The 25,832-nt window shown below is 43.6% G+C and overlaps 1 protein-coding gene across 1 annotated transcript in view; it reads left to right on the top strand.

Moving 5' to 3' along the window:
• LOC123506674 (cytochrome P450 2C15-like) overlaps positions 1-24,837 on the top strand; it is a 27,252-nt gene extending 2,415 nt beyond the window's left edge. Inside the window, exons 4-11 of the mRNA XM_045258926.1 lie at positions 16,043-16,173; positions 21,944-22,113; positions 22,256-22,486; positions 22,787-22,892; positions 23,160-23,340; positions 24,074-24,192; positions 24,288-24,428; positions 24,524-24,837. Of these exons, the coding sequence (XP_045114861.1) occupies positions 16,043-16,173; positions 21,944-22,113; positions 22,256-22,486; positions 22,787-22,892; positions 23,160-23,340; positions 24,074-24,192; positions 24,288-24,428; positions 24,524-24,702 (1,258 nt within the window). The 3' untranslated portion in view covers positions 24,703-24,837. The remainder of the gene's footprint in view (positions 1-16,042; positions 16,174-21,943; positions 22,114-22,255; positions 22,487-22,786; positions 22,893-23,159; positions 23,341-24,073; positions 24,193-24,287; positions 24,429-24,523) is intronic.
• Positions 24,838-25,832: the final 995 nt, after the last annotated feature.

Genomic DNA, 25,832 nt, shown 5'->3' on the forward strand with positions numbered 1-25,832 from the left:
AACCACGTGAATTTCGTGAAGCACGCGTGTGATGCCTCCTTGGATCATGTCTTAACAAATCTCCCCCAGATTCCGTGCAGTACAACCAACTATACAAGTTTGGTAGCTTTGCAAAATGGGCCTTAACCCTGCCTGCGAGGAAGGAAGCCAGCGCATCATCTGGTTGTGAGAAAAAGCTAACTCATGGGACTGAAGGAAGACCTAGCCTCCACCAGCTAGGATGCCACGTTCACAGATGACGTGAACAAAAACGTAGCATCTCTCACCTCCATCATCCTTTCAACCCAATCCAGACATGTCCCTCACTAGACAGAGTCCAGTCATTAGACTAGCCGTCGTTCGGTTACACGTGCCAGCAAGCAGCCGAAAAAAATACAATGCTTGGAACCCCCCTGAAGGCAAACCCTACATTCTCTTCAGGAAATTATCAAATTACGCAGGAACACCACAAAATACTTGATTTCAAATCTCTCCAAGATTTCTGATTGGGGGAGAGAAAATTTAGTAGTGTTCAATACCTCAAAAACTCAATTCCTCCATGTATTGACTCCATACAACCTTCCAGACAACTATCCCCTCTTCTTCAATGACATTCAACTATTCCCCTCTTCTACACTGAATATTCTCGGTCTGTTCTTTACACATAATCTAAACTGGAAGCTTCACATCTCTTCTCTTGCTAAAAGAGCTTCTATAAAGTTTGGCGTTTTGAGGCGTCTCCGCCACTTTTTCTCACCCTCCCAACTGAATACTCTGTACAAGAGCCTCATCAGCCTATTTATGGAGTACTATTTGCATGTATCGGGAAGTTCCATTCAAACAGTTCTATAATATAGGGTAGAATCAAAAGTCCTACTGATTTGGTAACTTGCATACCTCCCCTCCACCTGCAGCCTTGCTGCAAAAGGCTTTCTTCTTCCTCTCACTCCTATTCTGTCCAACTCTCTAATGCAAGAGTTTGCCAGTACTCTCAATCATTCATACCTTCCTCTAGTAAACTTTTGAACTCCCTGCCTGTGTCTGTATTTCCAAATTCCTATGACTTGACTTTATCTAAAATGTAGCTAGGTGTCAAAAGATTTATTTGTCCCTGTCTTTTGGCTAACTCTTTCGGCACTGTATGGGGACTGGCGACTGAGAGGGTCTTTATTTTTATTTTTATTGTTTCCCATAGCTAGTCTTTCTCTCTGACATAAAATAAAAGGGTGCCACAAGGCCCAGCACTATGCTACTTTCAGAAAGAGATGGGAAAAAAGTCTATGCAGAAAGTTAGCCAGCAACCAAATGAACCCCAAGGCAATAGTGGTGCCTGGTGAATTTGCGACATCCAGCGGACGGATAAAAGAGCTAAGGTCTGTGAATCGAGGCCAATCTGCCTTGTCTAAAACCCAGCGTGGGGCCGGGACTGTGGCTCAGAGTTCACAGATTCAATAAAATCGGAAAGTGGTCACTACCGTGTAAATCCGGTAGGACCCGCCAATTAAAATCAAGGAAAGAATTAGATGTACACAGAGAAAGATCGATAGCTGTAAAAGTCCCAGTAGGACTGTGGAAATGTGTAACATCCCCAGAATTTAAAACCTCAATCCCTCATCCTCAATAAAAGAACCGATTAAAACCCCACGAGGATTACTAGCACCTTCATCCCACAATGGGTGACGGCCGTTAAAATCTCCCAACAAAGAAAAGGCGGAGTCAGCTGACGCACCAGGCCGTCAAGCTCACCCCTGGAGACAGGAAGCCGAGGAGGAGATATAAACTGCAAATGGTGGACAGTCGTCCCATAAAGACTTTAACAGCAACCACCTGAAGGAGAGTTGAGTTGTAAGGGATAACAGGTATATCCTGACGGACTAGAATAGCTGTGCCACCGTGGTGGCCCTGGTCAGGAAAGGAGTGCTAAAAAGGCACGATAGCCAGGAGGACTAGAATAAGTACTATCACCTAGCATAGTCTCTTGTAGAGCTACACAGGCTGGAGAGAACTCCGACAGCAAAGCTCGGAGTTCCCCCCACGAGGCGCGAAGGCCTCTACAGTTCCACTGTAGAAGCTTGAAGATGACTATTTAAATGCAGTGGACGGGCGAGCCTTTTGGGGCTGCCCGTGACTGACCTGACTAGAAATAATCAAACGACGAGAAGACACCGGGAGTTGAGATGTGCCGGGTCGTTGGACCGCAGCCTTTCGGCCTATCGGTGGGTGATGCGAACCATCATCACTTCTACCGGTCCTCGGAGGACGAGGATCAGGCAGGACTGCACTTTTGATACAGTGGTCCACGAGGACGGCTGTGACAATATCATCGGTCGTCTCCATGCTAAGACCGTCCTCATCACAAGAAGCCCGATCTGAAACGGAGGGCGTCACAGAAGGCTGGACAGAAACTACTGGAGCTACCATTGCAGAGCGGTCCCTAGAGTACCCACGATCATATGCACCGGGAGAAACCTTAGATTGCTTAGGCTGAGCAAAATCTATCGACTCCGCAGAGCCACGCTGCTGTTTGGTCATACCCTTCAAAGGCTTAGGCGATACAGGAGGCAAATGGACATCCACTATATGGGTTAGTTTGGTCAAGTCCGTATTATTCTCGTCGCTTCTTGCAGGTGACTCAACTGAGTCGTCGGACAAAAGGGCAAACCTATTGGCCAAATGAACAGGACAACCCGCCCGAACAGAGCGAGAGGTAGCAGGAGTTGTCTTCGGACCGGCAGACTCAGCTGAAGACCGAGCGGCCAATGAAGCATAGAATGTCGCACCAGTACCATCCTTCTGGTGGTACAGGAGTTCACGGCGGGCACTACGAAGGCTAATGAATTGGCTGTTAGCAAGCTGTAAAATGTCCTGTTCCAGGCGATACCTGGGGCATTGCCTGGAAGGTACCTGGTGAGCATCACGGCAATGGAAACAGTAAGCAGTAGCATTGCAATGCTCCTCAGAGTGTGAATCTAGTGCCAAGCAATTACCACATCGAGAAGCTTCCTTACAAGAGCTTTTGCCGTGACCGTACCCATAGCAAGAAAAACACTGAAGAGGGCGAGAAACAAAGCGTCTCACCCAAAGGTTGATAGGACCGATATGAACACGGTCATGGAGGGTGGAACCAAAGAAGGTGAGAAGGACCATGCTGGTAAAATTCTTCATCTTTGTCACCTTCTGGACTGAGTTAGGACACATACCCAGTATTTCCTCTTCAGGAAATTCGTAAAGATCCTGACGGTACACACAACCTTTACTGTAATTAAAGGTGGGATGTACCTTAATAGTCTCAAACATGCTGTCAGAAGGACATGGTAGATGTTGCACCATCCTTGCCTGCGTGATATCTTTCGCTCGCACTAGCACCCCCTTACCATATTTCTTGAGGTTTCCCTCAGGAAACGTGCCGATCTCTTTAGACAAGTACCGGGTGGCATGGATAAAATTCCCCCGCTCATTTCTGTAGTACGCCACAAACCAACGTGGAGGCGGGATCTGGCGGACTTCAGGAACTGAACTCTCTGAATGGTGGTTAAAAAGATTTGGGATGTAGTCCGTTTCACTGTCCGAAATATTGCGATAGTGGAGAAGTTCTGTTTTGAAGCCAGAGCCGGCAAGGGGAAAATATGCAACATGTTCATAAGCCAGACGGGCTTCGTCACATTATCAAAAAGTCACATAGCAGCGGTTAGATGGAAAATCCTTATCATAAACAATTCGAATGCGAAGAACAGTGCCATACACCTTGAGAAGTGAGTGCAAGGCGTGATAAGAAAATGATGGGTTAACATTTACCATCACAAGGGAGTCATTTACAGCAGAAATACGTCCCTCAGAAGAACTCCCATAACAGGAGACTGCTGCGGGAGGCTCTTGTGGAGGGGAATCCTCCGTCCCACTCAGAACTGAAGGTGACGTCTCGCGGGCCAGGTCAGCCACCTCACGAGAACCTGACAGTATTTTGTGTTTCACCATATATATAAAGTTACACAAAAAATGGCTCCAGGGGCAAGAGAAATCACCAACTGGGACTACAATGGGAGGGAATGCTGGCTGCCGTGGACGGAGTACCTCGTCCCCATGCGGACCAGTCGTTTTAAAAAAAGGCCCCACATGATACGAATGTTTGTCCACAACAGAGCTGAGACCCCCCTCCCAAAGCATCCCAGCCTGGACACCCAACCATCCAGCGTGTTCATTCCCTGGAACACCAACGTGACCAGGGCCCAACAGAACCCAACACGATATCCTCGTTGTGTAAGAAGGTATAGCCACTCCAGGGCTGATAAAACCAAAGGGTTAAAGGATATAGTGCAAGAGAGAGAAGTAAGAGCACTGCGACAGTCAATAAAAATTCTAAAAGACGAAACTGGTAGAGTAAAAATTATTTGTAAAGCTAGGACTATGGCAGATAGCTCCGCAGTAAAGACAGATTCCACTGAAGGAAGGCTGCCAGACCGATAAAAAGAGGGGAAGACAGAGCTGGCAGAAAATCCTTCTTGCCATCCATGGCAGGGCATAATGAGATAACAGGAAGCTGCCAATAACCGACTCGTGGGGAGCCGGAAAAAGTAAACAGGAGTAGGGTCGATAAATAACTCCGCCATGCGATTTGCAACTCTAAGGCCAATAGGTTTAGGGAGACTCGGTCAAGTGACATTTGCCTGCGAACGCGAGTCCCGCAACATTGACAGACAAGGGACATAATCGGGAAGACCAACACCGGAGCATCGAAGACTGGCGCCGGAGGTCGAGTGGCCAGAAACCAGCATCCACTAGAAGGCTAGGTATTGGAGATTTCCGAAATGCACCTGTAGCCAAGCGGACCCCAGCATGATGCACGGAGTCAAGCGTGCGTAGTCGTGCATCCGTTGCGGATGAGTAGATCTCACAGCCGTATTCCAGCTTGGGAAGTATGAGTGTGCAGTGAAGCAGCAGCAACGTGTCTCTGTCCGCACCCCAAGAGGTGTGACTTAAAACCCGGAGAAGGGATAATACCTGCCGACAAGACGCCTTAAGAGAACGGAAATGGGGAACCCAGTTGAGACGGTTGTCAAATAAAAGGCCAAGATATCGAGTCGCCTCTACGCATGAGAGGCGTCTATTGGCGAGGTATAAATCCGGGCTGGATGGACACCACGGTTGCGGCAAAAATGTGTGGCTACGGTCTTCGAGGTGGAGAATCGAAAACCGTTCATGTTGGCCCAACTGGACACCCTATTGATCGCCAGTTGGAGCTTGCGCTCAATCAGTGACATCCTAGCAGCAGCAAAAGAAATACATAAATTATCAACATATAACGAGCTGTGAATGCCATCTGGGAGAGTATCAATAACACCATTTATGGCGACTGCAAATAATGTAACACTAAGAATTCTTCCCTGTGGAACGCCATCATTTAGACAAGTAGCCTCAGAGAGAACACTCCCCAGTAAAATACTATGACACCAAGCTGTGTCGTAGGCCTTCTCCAGGTCAAAAAACACTGTTACTTGAAGGCCTCACAAATGGAAGACTCTAGGGATAAAAGGGCATCAGTAGTAGACCTCATCTTTCGGAAGCCGATGTACCGATGACAAGTACTTTCCCCTCTCCAAGTACCACATGAGTCTTACATTTACCATCTTTTCTAAAATTTCACAAATGCAGGATGTCAAAGATATAGGACGGTAGTTCGTAGCCTGGAGATTATCCTTCCCAGTCTTCGGAAATGGGAGAACCACTGCCACAGCCCAAGAAGATGGAAAGTCACCAATATGCCAAATCATATTATAAAGATTTAAAAGAAAGTTAAAAGCAGTGTCAGACATGTGGCGCAAGAAGGCATAAGGTATATCATCTGGCTGAGGAGTAGAGCCGTAACACTGGGACAAAGCAGTCCGCAACTCGGAAACAGAGAAGGGGACATTATAAGACTCCCCTCCAGCGGAAGAAAAGTTTATGCCAAGAGATTCCATTCTCTGGCGGTGACGTGCTCCCGGAGCTGCAAGATGCCTCTGGGAAACACTGGCAAAGTGCTCCGCGAAGAGGTCGGCGACATTCCTAGGGTCTGCCACCGTACGCTCAGCAGACAACAAAATTGGTGGGGAAGGAGCAGAATACTTCCCAGCAATTCGGCGGACTTTGTTGAAGACATCCGTAAGAGGGGTGCGGACGTTTATGGAAGAGACATAGGCTTTCCACGAGGCTCTTTGTGCCTCTTTCAAAACGCGGCGGGCCCGAGCTCGGCAGCGCCGAAAAGCTTCCAGGCACTGCGGGTCCCCACGATGGATGGATGGATGGATTTTAAAGTTATGGCGCCGCAACAACGACTGTCATATGGCGCCGCTACTATAAATTCATTGCAACTAACGTGTATATATATAAAAATTAAGTGATTAAAAACAATACAATTAAAAAGCTAAAAACTAAAAATACTATAAACCTGAATAAAACATTAAAATACATAGTGTAAAATAAAATAAAATTCAGCTTCTCCCAAAAATCTAAAAACCTCATGGCTTTGGGCCAGGCACTCTGGCGCAAGGACCTTTGAAATATAATAGACACCGTTATCTCTACCGCGACAGCGGTAGAGGTAGCGGTGTCTTAAGTCAGTCAAACTGGGGCACTCCACTAGTAGGTGCCGCACCGTAAGCGGCACCAGGCAGTCATCACAATAAGGTTGAGGGTCCCTGGTCAGGAGGTACCTTTGTGTAAGGTACGTGTGACCTATACGAAGTCGCGCCAATAACGTCTGTGCACGGCGATCCCGGACATGGGTGTATGTCCACAGAGGGAGTGTGGAAGTAGTGATCTCTCCCATTTTCGAGGTTGCGACCCCCGTTAGCCATCTCCTCTGCCAAATTGATGCAACCGCCACTCGAATTAGATGAAATACATCTCGAAACGGAACAGGGGCAGGAGATGGAGCGCGACTTGCTGCCTCTTTAGCGAGGCGGTCAGCGTGTTCATTCCCTGGAACACCAACGTGACCAGGGACCCAACAGAACCCAACACGATATCCTCTTCTGGTAAGTAGATATAGCCACTCTAGGGCTGATAAAACCAATGGGTGATGGGAAATAAAAGAAGAGAGAGCAGTAAGAGCACTGCGACAGTCACTAAAAATTGTAAAAGACGAAACCGGGAGAGTAAAAATAATCTGTAAAGCTAAGACTATGGCAGACAGCTCCGCAGTAAAGACGGAGGCTACCGAAGGAAGACTGCCAGACCGATAAAAAGAGAGGAAAACCACACTAAACCCAACGCCTGCGTCGGATTTGGAACCATCAGTAAAAACAGGGATATCATCAGAATGGATAAAAAGTGTTCTAAAAGCCGTGTGTGGGACAGAGCTGGCAGAAAATCCTTCTTGCCATCCATGGCAAGAGGGCATAATGAAACAACCCGAAGCTGCCAATAACCAACTCGTGGGAGGCGGAAAGAGTACACAAGAGTGGGGTCGATAGACAAATCTATCATGAGGTTTGCCACTCGAAGACCAAAAGGTTTAGGTGGACTCGGTCGAGTGACATACGCCTGTGAACGCGAGTCCCGCAATATTGACAGACAAGGGACAGAATGAGGAAGACGATGGGTTTGAAACCAACACCGGAGCATCGAAGACTGGCGCCGGAGGTCGAGCGGCCAGAAACCAGCATCCACTAGAAGGCTAGGTATCGGAGATTTCCGAAATGCACCCGTAGCCAAGCGGATCCAAGCATGATGCACGGAGTCAAGCGTGCGTAGTCGTGAACACGTTGCGAATGAGTAGATCTCAGCCGTATTCCAGCTTGGGAAGTATAAGTGTACGGTGAAGCAGCAGCAACGTGTCCCTGTCCGCACCCCAAGAGGTGTGACTTAAAACCCGAAGAAGGGATAATGCCTGCCGACAAGACGCCTTAAGAGAACGGAAATGGGAACCCAGGTGAGACGGTTGTCAAATAAAAGGCCAAGATATCGAGTCGCCTCCACGCATGAGAGGCGTCTATTGGCGAGGTATAAATCAGGGTCTGGATGGACACCACGGTTGCGACAAAATGCATAGCTACGGTCTTCGAGGTGGAGAATCGAAAACCGTTCATGTTGGCCCAACTGGACACCCTATTGATCGCCAGTTGGAGCTTGCGCTCAATCAGTGACATCCTAGCAGCAGCAAAAGAAATACATAAATCATCAACATATAAGGAGCTGTGAATGCCATCTGGGAGAGTATCAATAACACCATTTATGGCGACTGCAAATAATGTAACACTAAGAATACTTCCTGTGGGACACCGTCATTTAGAGCAGTAGCCTCAGAGAGAACACTCCCACTCGAACCCGTAAAAACGTCTGGATAAAAACTGCTGGATAAAAAGGAAGGTGGCCACGAAGGCCAAAATTAAACAAAGACTGTAAAATGCCATGACACCAAGCCGTGTCGTAGGCCTTCTCCAGGTCAAAAAGACTGTTACTTGATGGTGGTGATTAGCGAAGGCCTCACAAATGGAAGACTCTAGGGATAAAAGAGCATCAGTAGTAGACCTCATCTTTCGGAAGCCGTACTGTACCGATGACAAGTACTTCCCCTCTCCAAGTACCACATGAGTCTTACATTTACCATCTTTTCTAACACTTTACAAATGCAGGATGTCAAAGATATAGGACGGTAGTTCGTAGCCTGGAGATTATCTTTCCCAGGCTTCGGAAATGGGAGAACCACTGCCACAGCCCAAGAAGATGGAAAGTCACCGGTATGCCAAATCATATTATAAAGATTTAAAAAAAGTTAAAAGCAGTGTCAGACATGTGGCGCAAGAAGGCATAAGGTATATCATCTGGCCCAGGAGAAGAGTCGTGACACTGGGACAAAGCAGTCCGCAACTCGGAAGCAGAGAAAGGGACATTATAAGACTCCTCCAGCGGAAGAAAAGTTTATGCCGAGAGATTCCATTCTCTGGCGGTGACGTGCGCCTGGAGCTGCAGGATGCCTCTGGGAAACACTGGCAAAGTGCTCCGCGAAGAGGTCGGCGACATTCCTAGGGTCTGCCACCGTTCGCCCAGCAGACAACAAAATTGGTGGGGAAGGAGCAGAATACTTCCCAGCAATTCGGCGGACTTTGTTGAAGACATCCGTAAGAGGGTGCGGACGTTTATGGAAGAGACATAGGCTTTCCACGAGGCTCTTTGTGCCTCTTTCAAAACGCGGCGGGCCCGAGCTCGGCAGCGCCGAAAAGCTTCCAGGCACTGCGGGTCCCCACGATGTCGCCGGAGACGAGAAAGCTGCCCGTTTCTCTTTCACCGCTGCAGTGCATGCTGCGTTCCACCAAGGAACGGGACGCTTAGTAAAGCGACCTGACGTCCTAGGGATTGTCTGAAGCGCTAAAGAAATAAAAAATCGGTAAAATAATCAACAGCCTCAGCACAAGTAGAAAAGTCAGCCAGCGGACGGATAAAAGAGCTAAGGTCTGTGAATCGAGGCCAATCTGCCTTGTCTAAAACCCAGCGTGGGGCCGGGACTGTGGCTCAGAGTTCACAGATTCCAATAAAATCGGAAAGTGGTCACTACCGTGTAAATCCGGTAGGACTCGCCAATTAAAATCAAGGAAAGAATTAGATGTACAAAGAGAAAGATCGATAGCTGTAAAAGTCCCAGTAGGACTGTGGAAATGTGTAACATCCCCAGAATTTAAAACCTCAATCCCTCATCCTCAATAAAAGAACCGATTAAAACCCCACGAGGATTACTAGCACCTTCATCCCACAATGGGTGACGGCCGTTAAAATCTCCCAACAAAAGAAAAGGCGGAGTCAGCTGACGCACCAGGCCGTCAAGCTCACCCCTGGAGACAGGAAGCCGAGGAGGAGATATAAACTGCAAATGGTGTACAGTCGTCCCATAAAGACCTTAACAGCAACCACCTGAAGGGAGAGTTAAGTTGTAACGGGATAACAGGTATATCCTGACGGACTAGAATAGCTGTGCCACCGTGGTGGCCCTGGTCAGGGAAAGGAGTACTAAAAAAGGCACGATAGCCAGGAGGACTAGAATAAGTACTATCACCTAGCATAGTCTCTTGTAGAGCTACACAGGCTGGAGAGAACTCCGACAGCAAAGCTCGGAGTTCCCCACGAGCGCGAAGGCCTCTACAGTTCCACTGTAGAAGCTTGAAGATGACTATTTAGGTGCAGTGGACGGGCGAGCCTTTTGAAGGGGCTGCCCGTGACTCACCTGACTAGAAATAATCAACCGACGAGAAGACACCGGGAGTTGTGATGTGCCGGGTCGTTGGACCGCTGCCTTTCGGCTTGCCGGTGAGTGATGCGAACCATCATCACTCCTACCGGTCCTCGGAGGACGAGGGTCAGGCTGGACTGCACTTTTTGACACAGCGGGTCCACGAGGGACGGCTGTGACAATATCATCGGACGTCTCCATGTTAAGACCGTCCTCATCACAAGAAGCCCGATCTGAGACGGAGGGCGTCACAGGAGGCTGGACAGAAACTACTGGAGCTACCATTGCAGAGCGGTCCCTAGAGGACTCACGATCATGTGCACCGGGAGAAACCTTAGATTGCTTAGGCTGAGCTAAATCTATCGACTCCGCAGAGCCGCGGTGCCGTTTGGTCATGCCCTTCAAAGGCTTAGGCGATGGAGGAGGCAAATGGACATCAACTACATGGGTAAGTTTGGTCAAGTCCGTATTATTCTCGTCGCTTCTTACAGGTGACTCAACTGAGTCATCAGACAAAAGGGCAAACCTATTGGCCAAATGAACAGGACCACCCGCCCCAACAGAGCGAGAGGTAGCAGTCGTCGTCTTCGGACCGGCAGACTCAGCAGAAGAGCGAGCGGCCAATGCAGCATAGGATGTCGCACCAGTACCGTCCTTTTGGCGGTACAGGAGTTCACGGCGGGCGCTACCTAGGCTGATGAACTGAGTGTTAGCAAGTTGTAGAATGTCCTGCTCCAGGCGATACCTGGGGCATTGCCTGGAACGTACCTGGTGAGCATCACGGCAATGGAAACAGTAAGCAGCAGCATTGCAATGCTCCTCAGAGTGTGAATCTAGTGCAGAGCAATTACCACATCGAAAGCTTCCTTACAGGAGCTTTTACCGTGACCGTACGAATAACATGAGAAACACTGAAGAGGGCGAGAAACAAAACGCCTCACCCTAAGATTAATAGGTCCGATATTAACACGGTCAGGAAGGGTGGAACCAAAAAAGGTGAGGAGGACCATGTTGGAGGAGTTCCTCATCTTTGTCACCTTTTGGACTGAGCTAGGACACATTGCTAGTATTTCCTCATCAGGAATTCATAAAGATCCTGACTGTACACACAACCTTTGCTGTAATTAAAGGTGGGATGTTCCTTTAGTCTCAAACATGCTGTCTGAAGGACATGGTAGATGTTGCAACATCCTTGCCTGCGTGATATCTTTCGCTCACACTAGCACCCCCTTACCGTATTTCTTGAGGTTTCCCTCAGGAATCGTGCCGATCTCTTTTGACAGGTACCAGGAGGCATGGATGAAATTCCCGCGCACTTTTTTGTAGTACGCCACAAACCAACGTGGAGGCTGGATCTGGTGGACTTCAGGAACTTAACTCTCAGAATGGTAGTCAAAAGATTTGGGATGTAGTCCGTGTCGCTGTCCGAAATATTGCGAGAGTGGAGAAGTTCTGTCTTAAAGCCAGAGCCAGCAAGGGGCAGGGATGCTACATATTCATAAGCCAGTTGGGCTTCATCACATGACAGAAAAGTTACATAGCAGCGGTTAGAAGGAAAGTCCTTATCATAAACAAGTCGAATGCGAACAACCGTGTCATACACCTTGAGAAGTGAGTGCAAGGCGTGATAAGAAAATGATTGGTTAACATTTACCATCACAAGGGAGTCATATGCAGCAGAAATACATCCCTCAGAAGAACTCTCAGAACAGGAGACTGCTGCGGGAGGCTCTTGTGGAGGGGAATCCTCCTTCCCACTCAGACCTGAAGATGACGTCTCGCGGGCCAGGTCAGCCATCTCACGAGCTTTTGCCGTGACCGTAGCCACAGCATGAGAAGCACTGAAGAGGGCGAGAAACAAAGCGCCTCACCCTAAGGTTGATAGGACCGATATGAACACGGTCAGGAGGGGTGGAACCAAAAAAGGTGAGAAGGACCATGTTGGAGGAGTTCCTTATCTTAGTCACCTTTTGTATTGAGCTAGGGCACATTGTTAGTATTTCCTCTTCTGGGAATTCATAGAGATCTTGGCTATAAACACAACCTTTGCTATAGTTAAAGGTGGGATGAGCCTTAACAGTCTCAAACATGCAGTCAGAAGGGCATGGGAGATGTTGCAACATCCTCGCTTGCGTAAGATCTTTTGCTCGCACAAGCACCCCCTTCCCATACTTTTTCAGATTCCCCTCAGGAATCGTGCCGATTTCTTTGGACAGGTACCGGGAGGCATGGATGAAATTCCCACGCCCATTTCTATAGTACGCCACAAACCAACGTGGAGGCGGGATCTGGCGGACAGCTGGAACTGAATTCTCTAAATAATTTTCAAAAACATTTGGGCTGTAATCCATGTCACTCTCTGAAATATTACATGACTGGAGAAATTCAGTTTTAAAGCCATGGCCGGCAAGGGGCAGAGATGCTACATTTTCATAAGCCAGACGGGCTTCATCACATGACAGAAAAGTTACTTAGCAACGGTTAGAGGGAAAGTCCTTTTCATAAACCAGTCGAATACGTAGAACCGTGCCATACACCTAGAGAAGTGAGTGCAAGGCGTGGTAGGAAAATGATGGATTAACATTTACCATCAAAAGAGAGTCATATGCAGCAGAAACGCGACCCTCAGAAGAACTTCTAGAACAGGAGACTGCTGCGGGAGGCCCTTGTGGAGTGGAATCCTCCTTCCCACTTAGACCTGAAGATGACGTCTCGTGGGCCAGGTCAGCCACCTCACGAGAACCTGAAGATTTTTTGTTTTCCCATATAAAAAAAAACAATAACAAAAGATTAGCCCCAGGTTGCAAGGGAAACCATCTACTGGGACTACAGTGGAAGGGAGCGCTGGCTGCCGTGGACGGGGTACCTCGTCCCCATGCGGACCAGTCGTTTAGAGACAGATGAGATGGGAGTGGTGCTATCAGGATAAAATAAAAGAGGGAAAGATGAAGAAGTAAAGTTATTTGAGATGTTTTTTGGCCTTATGCCAGAAGTCTTGAGGGGAGTTGAAGTTTGAAAGATTTTGATATTCTCTATTTATGAAGGAGTGTTTGCTAAATTGAAAAACAGACTTGGCATGATTCCGGGCAGAAGTATAAAGTGCATGAGATTTAGGAGATGGAAGGCTCAAGTTTCTTTTGTGAACAGCCTCTCGATCATGTATAGCATTAGAACGGGATGTGTTAAACCAAGGTTTAGAAGGTTTAGGTTTAGAAAAAGAGTGAGGAATGTACGCCTCCATGCCAAACACTATCACCTCTGTTATGCGTTAAGCACACAGAGACGAGTCTCTGACACGGAAACAGTAATCATTACAGGGAAAATGAGCAACTGGCAGAGGTAAAACGTCAGAGACATCATCGCTTTGCGGGATCCTGAGATGGGACAGAAGAAATACAAGATACAGATATGAGGTTGTGATCTAAGGAGAGTAACAGAGAAGATAGGGTAACAGCATAAGCAGAAGGATTGGAGGAAAGGAAAAGATCAAGAATGTTGGGCGTATCTCCAAAATAGTCAGGAATACAAGTAGGGTACTGCATGCAAAGATGGGGGGTAGTTCACCAGAATGGTCAGTGAAGGGAGAAGAAAACCATAGAAGGTGATGAACATCGAAATCTCTAATAATAAAGATTTCCGCAAAAGGATAGAGATAGAAATTAAATAGTTAAAAAAAAAATACTATAGTCAGATGAGTTAGAGTAGAGATAGATAGCACAAATAAATTTAGTCAGAGAGTGACTATTGAGTAGAAGCCAGATAGTGGAAAACTCGGAAGATTTAAGAGCGCGGGGACGAGAGCAAGTTACGTCGTTGCAACATCCAGCTTTGGAATAAAAAATGAGGATAGAGGAAGTAGGAGAAAACAGGAAAGGGGCTACTGTCAGTTACCTCAGCCTGCTGTGTTTCGGTGAGGAAAAGATGATGATGTTTAGTAGTGGAAAGGTGGTGTACTACATATTTAAGATTAATCTAAAACCGCGAATATTGCAGAAACTAATGAAGAAAAAGTTGAGGGAGGTTTCAAGACATTTCGGGTCGTTCTCTGAAGAGCAGTCCAACTTTGGGATATTTCTGGTCCCTTCCCCAGAAAGGAACTCCGAGGCTGGATTAGAAGTGGCCATTTTTTTTTTTTTTTTTATATTTGAGTGATGGAAGTGTATGTAGTAAGTACATGTAGTTTTGTGACAAGAAGAGTTGTCTTCAAAGGGCAAGGCTATGACTGGTCCCTTGAGTTGTCGGACACAAAGGGAAACGTTCAGCGAGATCACAATTAGCTTTAATGGAAGGTTCACAGAACCCCCTGAACTGATCCAGACCATAATTGGTCCGGAACAGAAATAGTGCTGTTAGACCTCGCTGGGAGTAAATTATTGATGGAAGACCAGCTGAAATTTGAAGAAGACACCCTTACCATCAAGGACTGCATCTTGAGTGTCACTTTGAGTGTGTGGCACACAAAGTCTCCCTGAGAATTAACACTCCTGCGTCGAGAGGCACCTACTCGACAATAAAACCTTCATGAAGCTATACAATGTGTAGGTGTGGCCCTTCAGGAAGTACAATTCCCTAACGTGGATAAGCAATGCCCAGCCACATCTTTTCGCCTCAGAGTGATCGAAAGCAGCATCGGTAGCCGATGCAGAAAAGACAACAGCGACCATATCTACACACACTCCATGTCACCTGAAAATGAGTAGGGGCTCTTACAGTGGTGCATAATGCAAAGATGCAACTAACGCCTCATCTTATGGAGCTTCAAAGGTTGAGTGGACGCACTACGTGTGGTAGTGCCCCACATCTTTCTTGAGGTATCGAGGTGCTGCTCAGTGAGATGTCAGAGATTCTCCCACGACACCACGGTGCTGTGGAACGCCCTCACTTCCGTAATGGACGTCAACATAATGTCCACAGCAGGTGAAGTGCACCGCTCACCCGTGGCTTTGGACACACTGGCCTCCCAGTGACATTATCGCCAGATGACGAAGGAGGTGAAAAGCCTAACAGTTACAGTGTTATGAAGTCTCAAAGTTGTAATAATAATACTACTCATAATAGTGTCACAGACAATGACAGTGTAACTGAAGTGTTAATAATGTGCCCGACAGTGATTGTGCGTAAAGTGGACGAGGATTAAAGTGCCTGAGAATAACAGTAAAAGACAGTGATCAGGGAGGTGAGATTGCTTGATAGCGACAGTGTCGAACAGTGACAGGGGGGTGTTCAAATGAGTGGTAGTGACACTAGTGACTCCGTCGATCACAAATCTGTCCCGTGGAACAGCTTTGAAATGAAAAACACTGGACAGACCAGAGATCCCGCTGAAAATTATATATCATTCCTTTATGTGCATGACTCAATAAGATAACAAAAGAGAGAGAGAGAGAGAGAGAGAGAGAGAGAGAGAGAGAGAGAGAGAGAGAGAGAGAGAGAGAGAGAGAGAGAGAGAGAGAGAGAGAGTCATAGAATTGAAAGAAAAGGAGTCTTACAAGTAAGCCACAAATTCCTTTCTGCTCACCTGCTTCCTAAATCTTTGACTCAGTATTTTGCTCATAACTTCTACTAGAGGTGGAATCTTAAAAACTTGCTCTTATTAGAGGGTTATCGACCATTTCGAATAAAACTTGTCATTTTATTCGGAAATTGAGTTTCACTGCTATGAGAAAGTGTAACTGGCAAACAGGCAACTCGTATCTTGATATCTCTACTGATTCAGTTCACAAAGTGAGAGCCTTTATATGACACTATACACTTTATTCGTTTCTAATTTCTTCAGAATACGATACTCTCGAATTTAACATGAAATGGAGACTTTTGTAACGTAGAGAGAAGTGTTACAATTTTAGAGTGATGCCTTAACAGGGTGGTGCTGGTGAGCGGCGTCAGCGTCATGAAGGAGGTGTTTGCAATCAAGAGCACCACAGACCGTCCAGAAATGATTCTCACCACTGTCAGAAATCGAATCCTCACGGACGGTCGCACGACGGAGGTCGGTGAGTGTACTCCCTGCCTGTGAGGTGACTAATTTAGTTTGCAGTTTTCATATCCCTGCCAAAATTCACTAATGTTGTTCGCTTTGGTTGGTGTGTAACTGGATCACTTCACTACATCTTTTAAATGAAATATGACTAAATGCAAAAAAATCTTTGTACTTTATTCTTATAAAAAACAAAAAACATCTTAACATCTTCGGTATACTTCCCCTTTTCAATATCACTGAAGCCGCTCAAATATCTCAAAATCCTCTGAGAGATCTCGCTTCTTATCTATGAAAATAAACAAACTAGATAACGACAATCCGAGATTTTAATTATTAATTCGATGTTGCCATATTTCGGGTAAGTAAGCTATATAAATCACAGTAATTTTCATGTTGTGAAGTATTGACAACATATACATCAAATTTAGGTATTTAGCTCCATTCTAGTCTTCAAGGCTGGCAGCCGCCAGCAATCCTTTCCGAAACTTATCAGTGTTATTCTGGTGTTAATATTGATACCATAACATTCATCATTTTTATAGCTGACACATTATATTTTTCTCTTTTTTTATGCAGGACAGAAGCCAGCAAAGGGCAAAAAAAAAAAAAAAAAAAAGGCTCACTTCAGTGCTGGTTTCCTAAAAAGATGAGAAAATAGTCAGCCAAAATAAAGGATACCTCCCTACCTCTTGATACCTCCCTCTTTAAAGAAGTCAAGTCGTAGGAAGACGGAAATACAGAATCAAGTAGGGAGTTCCAAAGTTTACCAGAGAAAGGTATCAATGATTGAGAATACTAGTTACCTTTTACGTTAGAGAGTTGGACAGAATAGAGATGAGAAGAAGAAGAAAGCCTTGTGCAGCGAGGCCGCAAGAGGGGAGGCATGCAGTTAGCAAGATCAGTAGAACACGAAAACAGCGATAAAAGATTGAAAGAGATGCAGTATTTTGGCGGTAACAAAGCGGCTTAAGACATTCAGTCAGAGGAGGGGAGTTGATAAGACGAAAAGCTTTTCATTTCGCTCTATCCAATAAATCTGTGTGAGTGGAACCCCCCTAAACATGCGAAGAGTATTCCATATAGGGGAAGAGTTAGCAGTTGGAGGTGCGAGAGATGCCTCAGAACGCCGAACTTCATAGAAGCTATTTTAGCAAGAAAGGGGATGTGAAGTTTCCAGTTAAGATTATGAGTAAAGGACAGACCAAGGATATTCAGTGTGGAAGAGGGAAACAGTTGAGTGTCATTGAAGAGGAGGGAATAGTTGTTTGGAAGATTGTGTCGAGTTGCTAGATGAAGGAATTGAGTTTTTGAGGCATTGAAAACTACTAAATTTTCTCTGCCCCAATCGAAAATCTTAGAAAGGTCAGAGGTCAGGCGTTGTGTGGGGTTCCTGCGTGGTTTGTTGACTTTTTGGAGGGTTAGTCGTCTCTGAAAGGACTTGGAAAAATGTAGGGTGGTATCATCAGCGTAGGAGTGGATAGAACAAGAAATTTGGTTAAGATCATTAATGAATAAAACAGAGTGGGGGACAGGACACAACCCTGAGAAACACCACTATTAATGATTTAGGAGAACACTGGCCTTCTACCACAGCAGCAATAGAACGGTCGGGAAGGAAACTTGAGATAAAGTTGCAGAGAGAAGGATAGAAAACATAGAAGAGCAGTTTAGAAATCAAAGCTTTGTGGCAGACTCTATCAAAAGCTTTTGATATGTCTAATGCGACAGCAAGTTTCACCGAAATCTCTAAAAGAGGATGACCAAGACTCAGTAACAAAAGCCAGAAGATCACCAGTAGAGCGACCTTGACGGAAGCCATACTGGCGATTAGATAGAAGATTGTGTGTGAAGTGGCACATGTTTAAGAATCTTTCTTTTCAGGATATATTAAAAAACTTTAGACAGGTAAGAGATTAAAGCTATAGGACGGTAGTTCGAGGGGTTAGAACGGTCACCATTTTTAGGAACAGGCTGAAGGTAGGCAAACATCCCCAGCAAGAAGGAAAGATAGAAGGCGATAGATATAGTTGAAAGAGTTTGGCCAGGCAAGGTGCAAGCACGGAAGATCAGGTTTTGAGAACATTTGGAGAGACCCCATCAGGTCCATAAGCCCTCCGAGGGTTGAGGTCAGCGAGGGCATGGAAAACACCACTAAGAAGAATTTTGATTGAAAATATGAAATAGTCAGAGGGAGGAGGAGAGGGAGGGAAAAGCCCAGAATCATCCAACGTGGAGTTGTTAGCAAAGGTTTGAGAGAATAGTTCAGCTTTATAGAGAGAAGAGATAACAGTGATGCTATCAGGATGAAACAAAGGAGGGAAAGATGAAGAAGTGAAGTTATTTGAAATGTTTTTGGCCAGATGCCAGAAGTCTCGACGGTAGTTTGAGTTTGAAATATTTTGATGCTTTCTATTTAAGAGGGAGTGTTTGACAAATTAACGAATAGACTTGGCATGGTTCCGGGCAGAAATATATAGTACATGAGATTTAGAAGATTGAAGGCTCAAGTACCTATTATGGGTAACCTCTCTATCATGTATAGCACGAGAACATACCGTGTTAAACCAAGGTTTAGAAGTTTAGGTTGAGAGAATGAATAAGGAATGTACGCCTGCATGCCAAACACTATCACCTATGTAATGCGTTCAGCACAAAGATATGGGTCTCTGACACAGAAACAGTAGTCATTTCACAGAAAATCAGCATAATACCTCCTCAGATCCCCCAACTGGCAAACTCAAAACGCCAGAAGCACCTCCGCTTTTGGGGATCCTGAGGAGGGGTTGGAGAAATAGAACAAGATACAGAAATGATCGGAGGAGTCTAATGGAAATGATAGGTAACAACAGCATAAGCATAAAGATTAAAGCTAAGGAAGATATAAAAAATTTATTGTTTCTTCGATGTTAGATTTTTTTTACATAGTTTTTGTTTTAGATTTAAAAAAAAATTTCTTTGTTTTTTTACCAAGAAAATATTAATGTAAAATGACAGCGGAAGCAAAAAAATAATCAAATAAAAAACATTCCTCTATCTTTATTTTTGGTGTTATTGAAATCAAGCAAAAACTGGCTTCAAATTAACTTTTAGAAGGGAATGATATTTTTTTTGAGATACTCGCAGATAAAGTTTATCGATCGATCTGAAATCTTTTCTAACACACTTGAAACTTTTCAGTTATAAAATGTTTTCTTTTTTAAGATTATTTCCAATTTGGTTATACAATCACATATATTTCTAAACATAGGTTCATAATCTCACCTTTGGCCTCCCTAAAGGGAGAAATTCTGCTCCCGTGATGCGGTATCGGTATTTTGGCTCTCCTATCCTTATTTTTCACCTAATTGAATAATATTTATACACAATATGTAATAACATGTACTGTTTTTATACCGTAAATATGATATAGATACCTCCGGTAGTTTTTGTGAGAAAATCATTATTTGGCGATGTGAAAAAAAAAAAAAAATCAAAATCACGCTATAAAATTATAACTACTAGTAGTATGGCAATTTCTTCTTGATCACGGGTAATAAACGTAACCAACAAATGTCAAAATTTGCTTACACATAAACTAAGTTATAACAATTTCATCACACTACAAAATAATATATTTTTCTCTATATTTTGTGTTTAAAAATCTGCCTTGTATTTAAATTGAAAGAATTTGATCATGACCATATCATTGTTTGTAAAGATGAGGTTGATGATCAATTTGCTGAAAGAAATTTCCAAATTGGTCAATTAGTGAAAAAAATAACGTAATTTAAAATTTATGCACAAGAGAGTTTGGAAAAACGCATTTTTCTGTGAACATCTTCAATACACTCATATACCTCACTCCAACACACACCAAATCCAATTATTTATTTAATAATCCTTTGACAGCTTCTTGGAGGTTAGTAGTAGCTGTTTACATAGTTTGAAGCCATGGATATCATGTAAAAAGTAACTTCACAAGGTGAGTTATCCCTTGTCTGGTAGGCTTTAGCTCCTGGTCCCCTTTTTTTTGTCATATAAGAATTTATAATATATTATTGATGTTTTATATATATATATATATATATATATATATATATATATATATATATATATATATATATATATATATCCAATATGAAAGTAACATTCTGTGGGTATTACTGGAGCGAACCCACCTCATTGTGGCCAAGTGAAACCTATTTTTTGAAGCTACTACTTGTTATTTCTGCGATAACTTTGTTTCCACACTCACACTTCATAAGATTGATTAAATTTTGTTTCTTTCCAATGATACCACTAACAGAGAACTATCATTACTCGTTTGGTAGGCCTGCCTCTCCTCTTGTGGTAATAGGCTGCGTCTGTAGCTTGCTGCAGACACGTGAGTATATGGAGAAAAATATAAATCCAAATTGGAGGAAGACGGAGCCGCTGTTCCAAATGTCTCCTCACTCCAACATTTCTCAAGGTTCTTTGGCGACTTATTTCACCCTTCTCCTTCCTTTTACTATTTACACGTGGCATTGTCAATTGTAGGAGACCAAAAAAACACAAGGCAAGTTGATGGAGATCGCACTGAGGGTTGGGGAGAGGTACATGGCAGCGTTGCTGGCTTTCCCTACAAGTCACAGGTTCCTCCAAACTATCGTACTGCTTCATCAGGAAACAAATTCGAAAAAAAGATAAATAAATAAATATAAAAATACAAGAAGATCAAAGTCTAAGAGATAAAAGGGGGCGTGGCACAAGCTTTGGTATTCAAAGATCCGTCCCTTTAAACCACCATAATCAGGTGAGAAAAGCATCAGGCGCTGATAAACACTTGCCACGGCTAGGGTTAAGAGTGACGATGTCAGATGCTAAATATGATATTTTCAAAAATTTCGAACTTCCCCTAAAGGCAAGGTATTATCTCGTTAGGTGAATGGTGAAAGGTGCTCCTACTCAGTGCTGTTAGGTTTGATGCTTAAAGTTTGAAGCCACCACAAACCATCTCCACATCCTGCTGTTAAACGTATGGCTAAAAGTAGGTGAAAAACAGGAAACAGTGGATAGATAACGTGCTGTGTAGAGATCTGAGAGTCAAAGGTGAGTCTCGAGTGAAGTTGCATTTATTCCCTCCTGGGCAGCTGTGGTACAGTGGAACTATGCGTGCTTTGCGGTCCGATGGGTCTCCAAGCGCACGGGTTCGAATCTTGTCCACGATCGGAGTGTAGGTTGGGTTTCCTCACTCGGGGCAACAGTTTCGTAGCGGGTGGGCTTTGAGATAAAAGGTACCCCCAAAAAGTACTCCCTTTAGCCCATAAATTCCCGTGAAAAGCCCACAAGGTATACATTAAAAAAAAAGAAAAAAAAAGGTACACGGACGCTATTATTGTTCTGAGCTTTGTTGACAGCCTTACCGCACCACACACTCGCTTTCAGTGTTACCATATTATGTTTAAGAAAACATGATTTTACCTTTTAATCCGTAGTGTTTTTGGAAAATAAACAATTCTACTGATGTAAACAAACACTCGTGATTGAGTTCAGGCCCTTTAAATGGGATTTAAACAGCAATTATTCCGCTTTCCACCATTAATCTTTGTGAACTAATAGCCAATGTGCATGCATATCATTATATATATATATATATATATATATATATATATATATATATATATATATATATATATATATATATATATATATATATGAATATGACATATTTCTTACATTTTTTTTTTTTTATTTCCCAACCTGTCGCTAAGAGTTTTGACTTTCCCGCCACTACATAATGATACGCTTGCATTCTTCATTAGGTATCGGTGGAATTTCTGGCCAGTTGTGGCAGGAGCAGCGTCGTTTCCTGCTTCACCATCTGCGTGACTTGGGGTTCGGCAAGAGTAGTTACGAGCCCGTTATGGTTGAAGAGATCACAGAGTTGATGGACTGTATGTCAAATGAAAAGGATCGCCCCTTGGAAATGAAGGTGAAGTGATTACCATATTCATGCTTATTTGTATGAGCATTTTAATATTGTAGTTGTCTCCTGGGCATGATAATTTACATAAATTGTTGTGTTTCTTGTGAATTATGAGCCATGTGTCACAAAGCTATCCACCCCCTCACAGCGCCTGTTCAACCGGTCGGTTATCAACATCCTGTGGGCGATGGTGATGGGGAGGCGCTATCCCTACGGCCACGCCAAACTCCACAAACTCATTCACTCATTTGTCCAGCCATCGGACTTCAACCTCCTATCTCCAATACAACACATCCCACATATCTTTAAGATCATGGAATACATCCCGACAGTGAAGGAAGGCTTATCAAGACTCAGAAACATTCTCAGTTTTGTTAAGGTATCGACTTCGTCTCCCAGAGTGTTTTGTGTTACCTGATAGTACATAATACCCTATTTATTATTAAAGCGCCTTTTCTCATAAATATGCATAAAATGCCATTGAAATACACATAAATAATTTTCCCTTCCTCGTAACATCTGAATCTCTTATGTAGTTACTTCATTAAATTTTTTGATACCTGCTTCGTATCATCATCATATTCACCATCATCATCATCATCATTATCTTAATATTACTGTTATTATCATCTGTCACGTGTTACTTAATGTCACTGCTAAAATATCATGACATAATCAGGCTGAGATTAAGGACTTCATGGCAGACAGAGAACTCAGGAACGGCGATAACTTCGCAGCACTTTACTTGAAGGAGATTGAGAAAAAAGAAAATCCAAACTTCAACAGTAAGTTTTTTTTCTATTTATTTATTTCTTTTTTTTACATTTATTGAGAATCTTGCAGTATGACAATAAATGGGGAAGATCAAAATAATATCAGTTAGCATGATGTAGTAATTGTGAGCGTCACAGTAACTAGAGCATGTAAAAACAATAAAAAAAGATATGACGATAGTATTTGTAGTTTTCGACGACATAACAAAAGAAAAAAACATGTAAATTTCAAAATTAAGCAAAACTTTTCCCACAAACTCATACTTTCTCATCCTGTAGTGGACCAGTTGATGGGTGTTATCTTCGACTTGTTCGTGGCTGGCATGGAGACCACCTCCAGCACCCTAACCACAGCCGTATACCTGATGGCCAAACACCAGGACGTGCAGCGCCGTGTGCAGGAAGAGCTGGATGAGGTGGTGGGCAGAGACCGCCTCCCTTCTTTCTCTGACATGGAACGGTAGTCATATGATAACTACTTAACAAATACGGCTCTTACCTTTAATTACATTTACATATTTTAAGCCTTATGATGTCGTCATTTGGTGGTTTATCTTTTTTTTTTTTTTTAACTGTTTGCTTCAACAAAAGAATTTATACATGACATCCGAAGAAATCATAAAGATTTCTTCGTTTAATAAATACATCATTAACCCATTTAAATTAATCCATCTAAATTCAACCCTACATTTTCGCATACTGAAAATCACATCGCATAGAAAATTACCTTCATTTCATAAATAACACTTAGATTGGTTAAAAAAAAATAAATAAATAATTGGCATCTATTCCAGAAAAAATTAAAGCATCAAGACAGTATTACGGTATTTACTGGATTACCCCTGCCCATTGCAAGGAAAAAAAAAAATCTGAGTGTAATATCATCCATGTGTACCGTTATTGTATAGACGATACCATGAGTTAGATCGCACTCGCTCGTTCCTCGTTATGTAATCTTTGCTAAGTAAACTCCTACCTTCGGACGTAAGAGCAACTATGACTGACTTTTACCGTGTACCTTCATTTCATATTCATTGCTATTATTATTTTCTATCTAACTTTGAGTAGATACTGACCATTGCAATTAGCTTACCTGTCTATCTTTGCGAGGGCTAGTGATTCGCCAAGACCGCTAGTCACCTCACCAATGAGGATTTCATTCACTAAATTTGATAACATTTTTTTTCTCGCAGGTTGCCCTACGTGCAAGCCACCATTCATGAGGTGCAGAGGATATTCAGCCTAGCTAAGTTTGCCCTTCCACACATGACAAGTGAAGACTGCAAACTTGGCGGCTACGACATCCCCAAAGGTACTGTATTGGCAGATGGCCAGAAAGTTCTCTGATAAAAACACCAAGAGTAAGATGAAAAATGCATCCCACTGACTTCATCAATTTCTCTACAGGAACCTGGCTGATGGCTAACCTGGACGACGCTCTGAAAAATTCTGAGTATTGGAAAAATGCTCGGGAATTCGATCCTCAAAACTTCCTTGATGAAGATGGGAAGTACAAGAGGAACAGTGCCTTCATGCCCTTCGGAGTGGGTGAGTGTCTGATGGGAGGCTGCTCAACTGGCTAAAATCTGATCAGAAAGTGTTGGCTTATTTCAATGGTTGGATAATATAAATAACTCCTTCAGGTAAACGTACATGTGCCGGCGAGCCCATGGCCAGGTTGGAACTATTCCTGTTCTTCACTCACCTGTTCCAGAGGTTCACCTTCACACTGGTGGAGGAATACAAGCCAATAGTTGAAACCAACCCAACTTTTAACGCTGCACCAGAGTACACTGCCAGTGTAAAATGCCGCCCTAAATAAACCTCGATGCGATCTAAGTAAGAAGTATATCCTAATTAATGTAATTGTATCATAATAAGCCTAAACGCAGACTTAAACATATGCAGACGATGTAGTTCCTTAGTAACAATATATATCACTAATATCTCCCCGTTATTTGATATTTATTTACCTCTGTGGTTATACTCTATACCTTTCTTTACTTATTAACTTTTGTGGAAAAAAATAAACTTAGATGAATGTACATAGATGGATAGAGACAAATCGAATACTCTGTAACGTGTGATATGTCATCAAGTATGAAATTGTTACACACTAGTTCAGCATTTTATATGAAGTGAAATACAACAGTTCACGAGAGTATAGCTTCCCGCAAATGCAATGTATACACATTTCCCATCCTTCCTCACACAGCAAACTCTTTTTTTTTTTTTTTTTTTTTTTATGTCCTGGCCTATAGCGCCTATAGGTAATTTGAAGAGTATTGGAATTGCTGTTAAGCTTTCACCCATTAGAGGCGCAGGCAATTTTATTTAAAGTGGTACCCATATTAGAGCCCATATCACCACCCAAGCTCATCTTTGGTGTAACCAGCTAGAACCTGGGTATCAAGGTAACATGTAAGTAACTTTAATTAAACCACTCGACAAATGGCAAAGTTTCTAGATGGTACATGGTGGGATTCGAACCTACGCGTGGACGTCTGCCCGATCCCACGCTCACCACCTTAAACCACTACGCCACCGCTTCCTAGAATTGATGACTATGATTATCTAACCTGCGGAATTCAATACTCTCTAGCCCCTGTACCACTTTCCGTATATCGTAAAGGCCATGAAATACTTCCTTTTTCAGATCAGAAACATGCACTGTTTCCTTAAGGTATGAGTTCATGGCCTGTTCCCTGTTTTACACTAGAGTGGGGGGGGGGGGGTCAGAATAAGGCGCCGCAACATCAGCGGTCATTTGGCGCCGCATCAAAATATTTAATTAAGACAAAAAGGGTTTAAAAGAAATCATAAAATAACTAAAAGCAAGTAAAAATGATAAAAAATAATGGTAACTAAAAACAAAAGACTACAATAAAATACATAAAACATTAAAATCCATATAATAAAATTAAATAAAATTGACAGCTTTGGAAGAATGCC

This window comes from Portunus trituberculatus, chromosome 20 (genome assembly GCF_017591435.1).
Source record: "Portunus trituberculatus isolate SZX2019 chromosome 20, ASM1759143v1, whole genome shotgun sequence".
Classification (NCBI taxonomy): Eukaryota; Metazoa; Arthropoda; class Malacostraca; order Decapoda; family Portunidae; genus Portunus; species Portunus trituberculatus.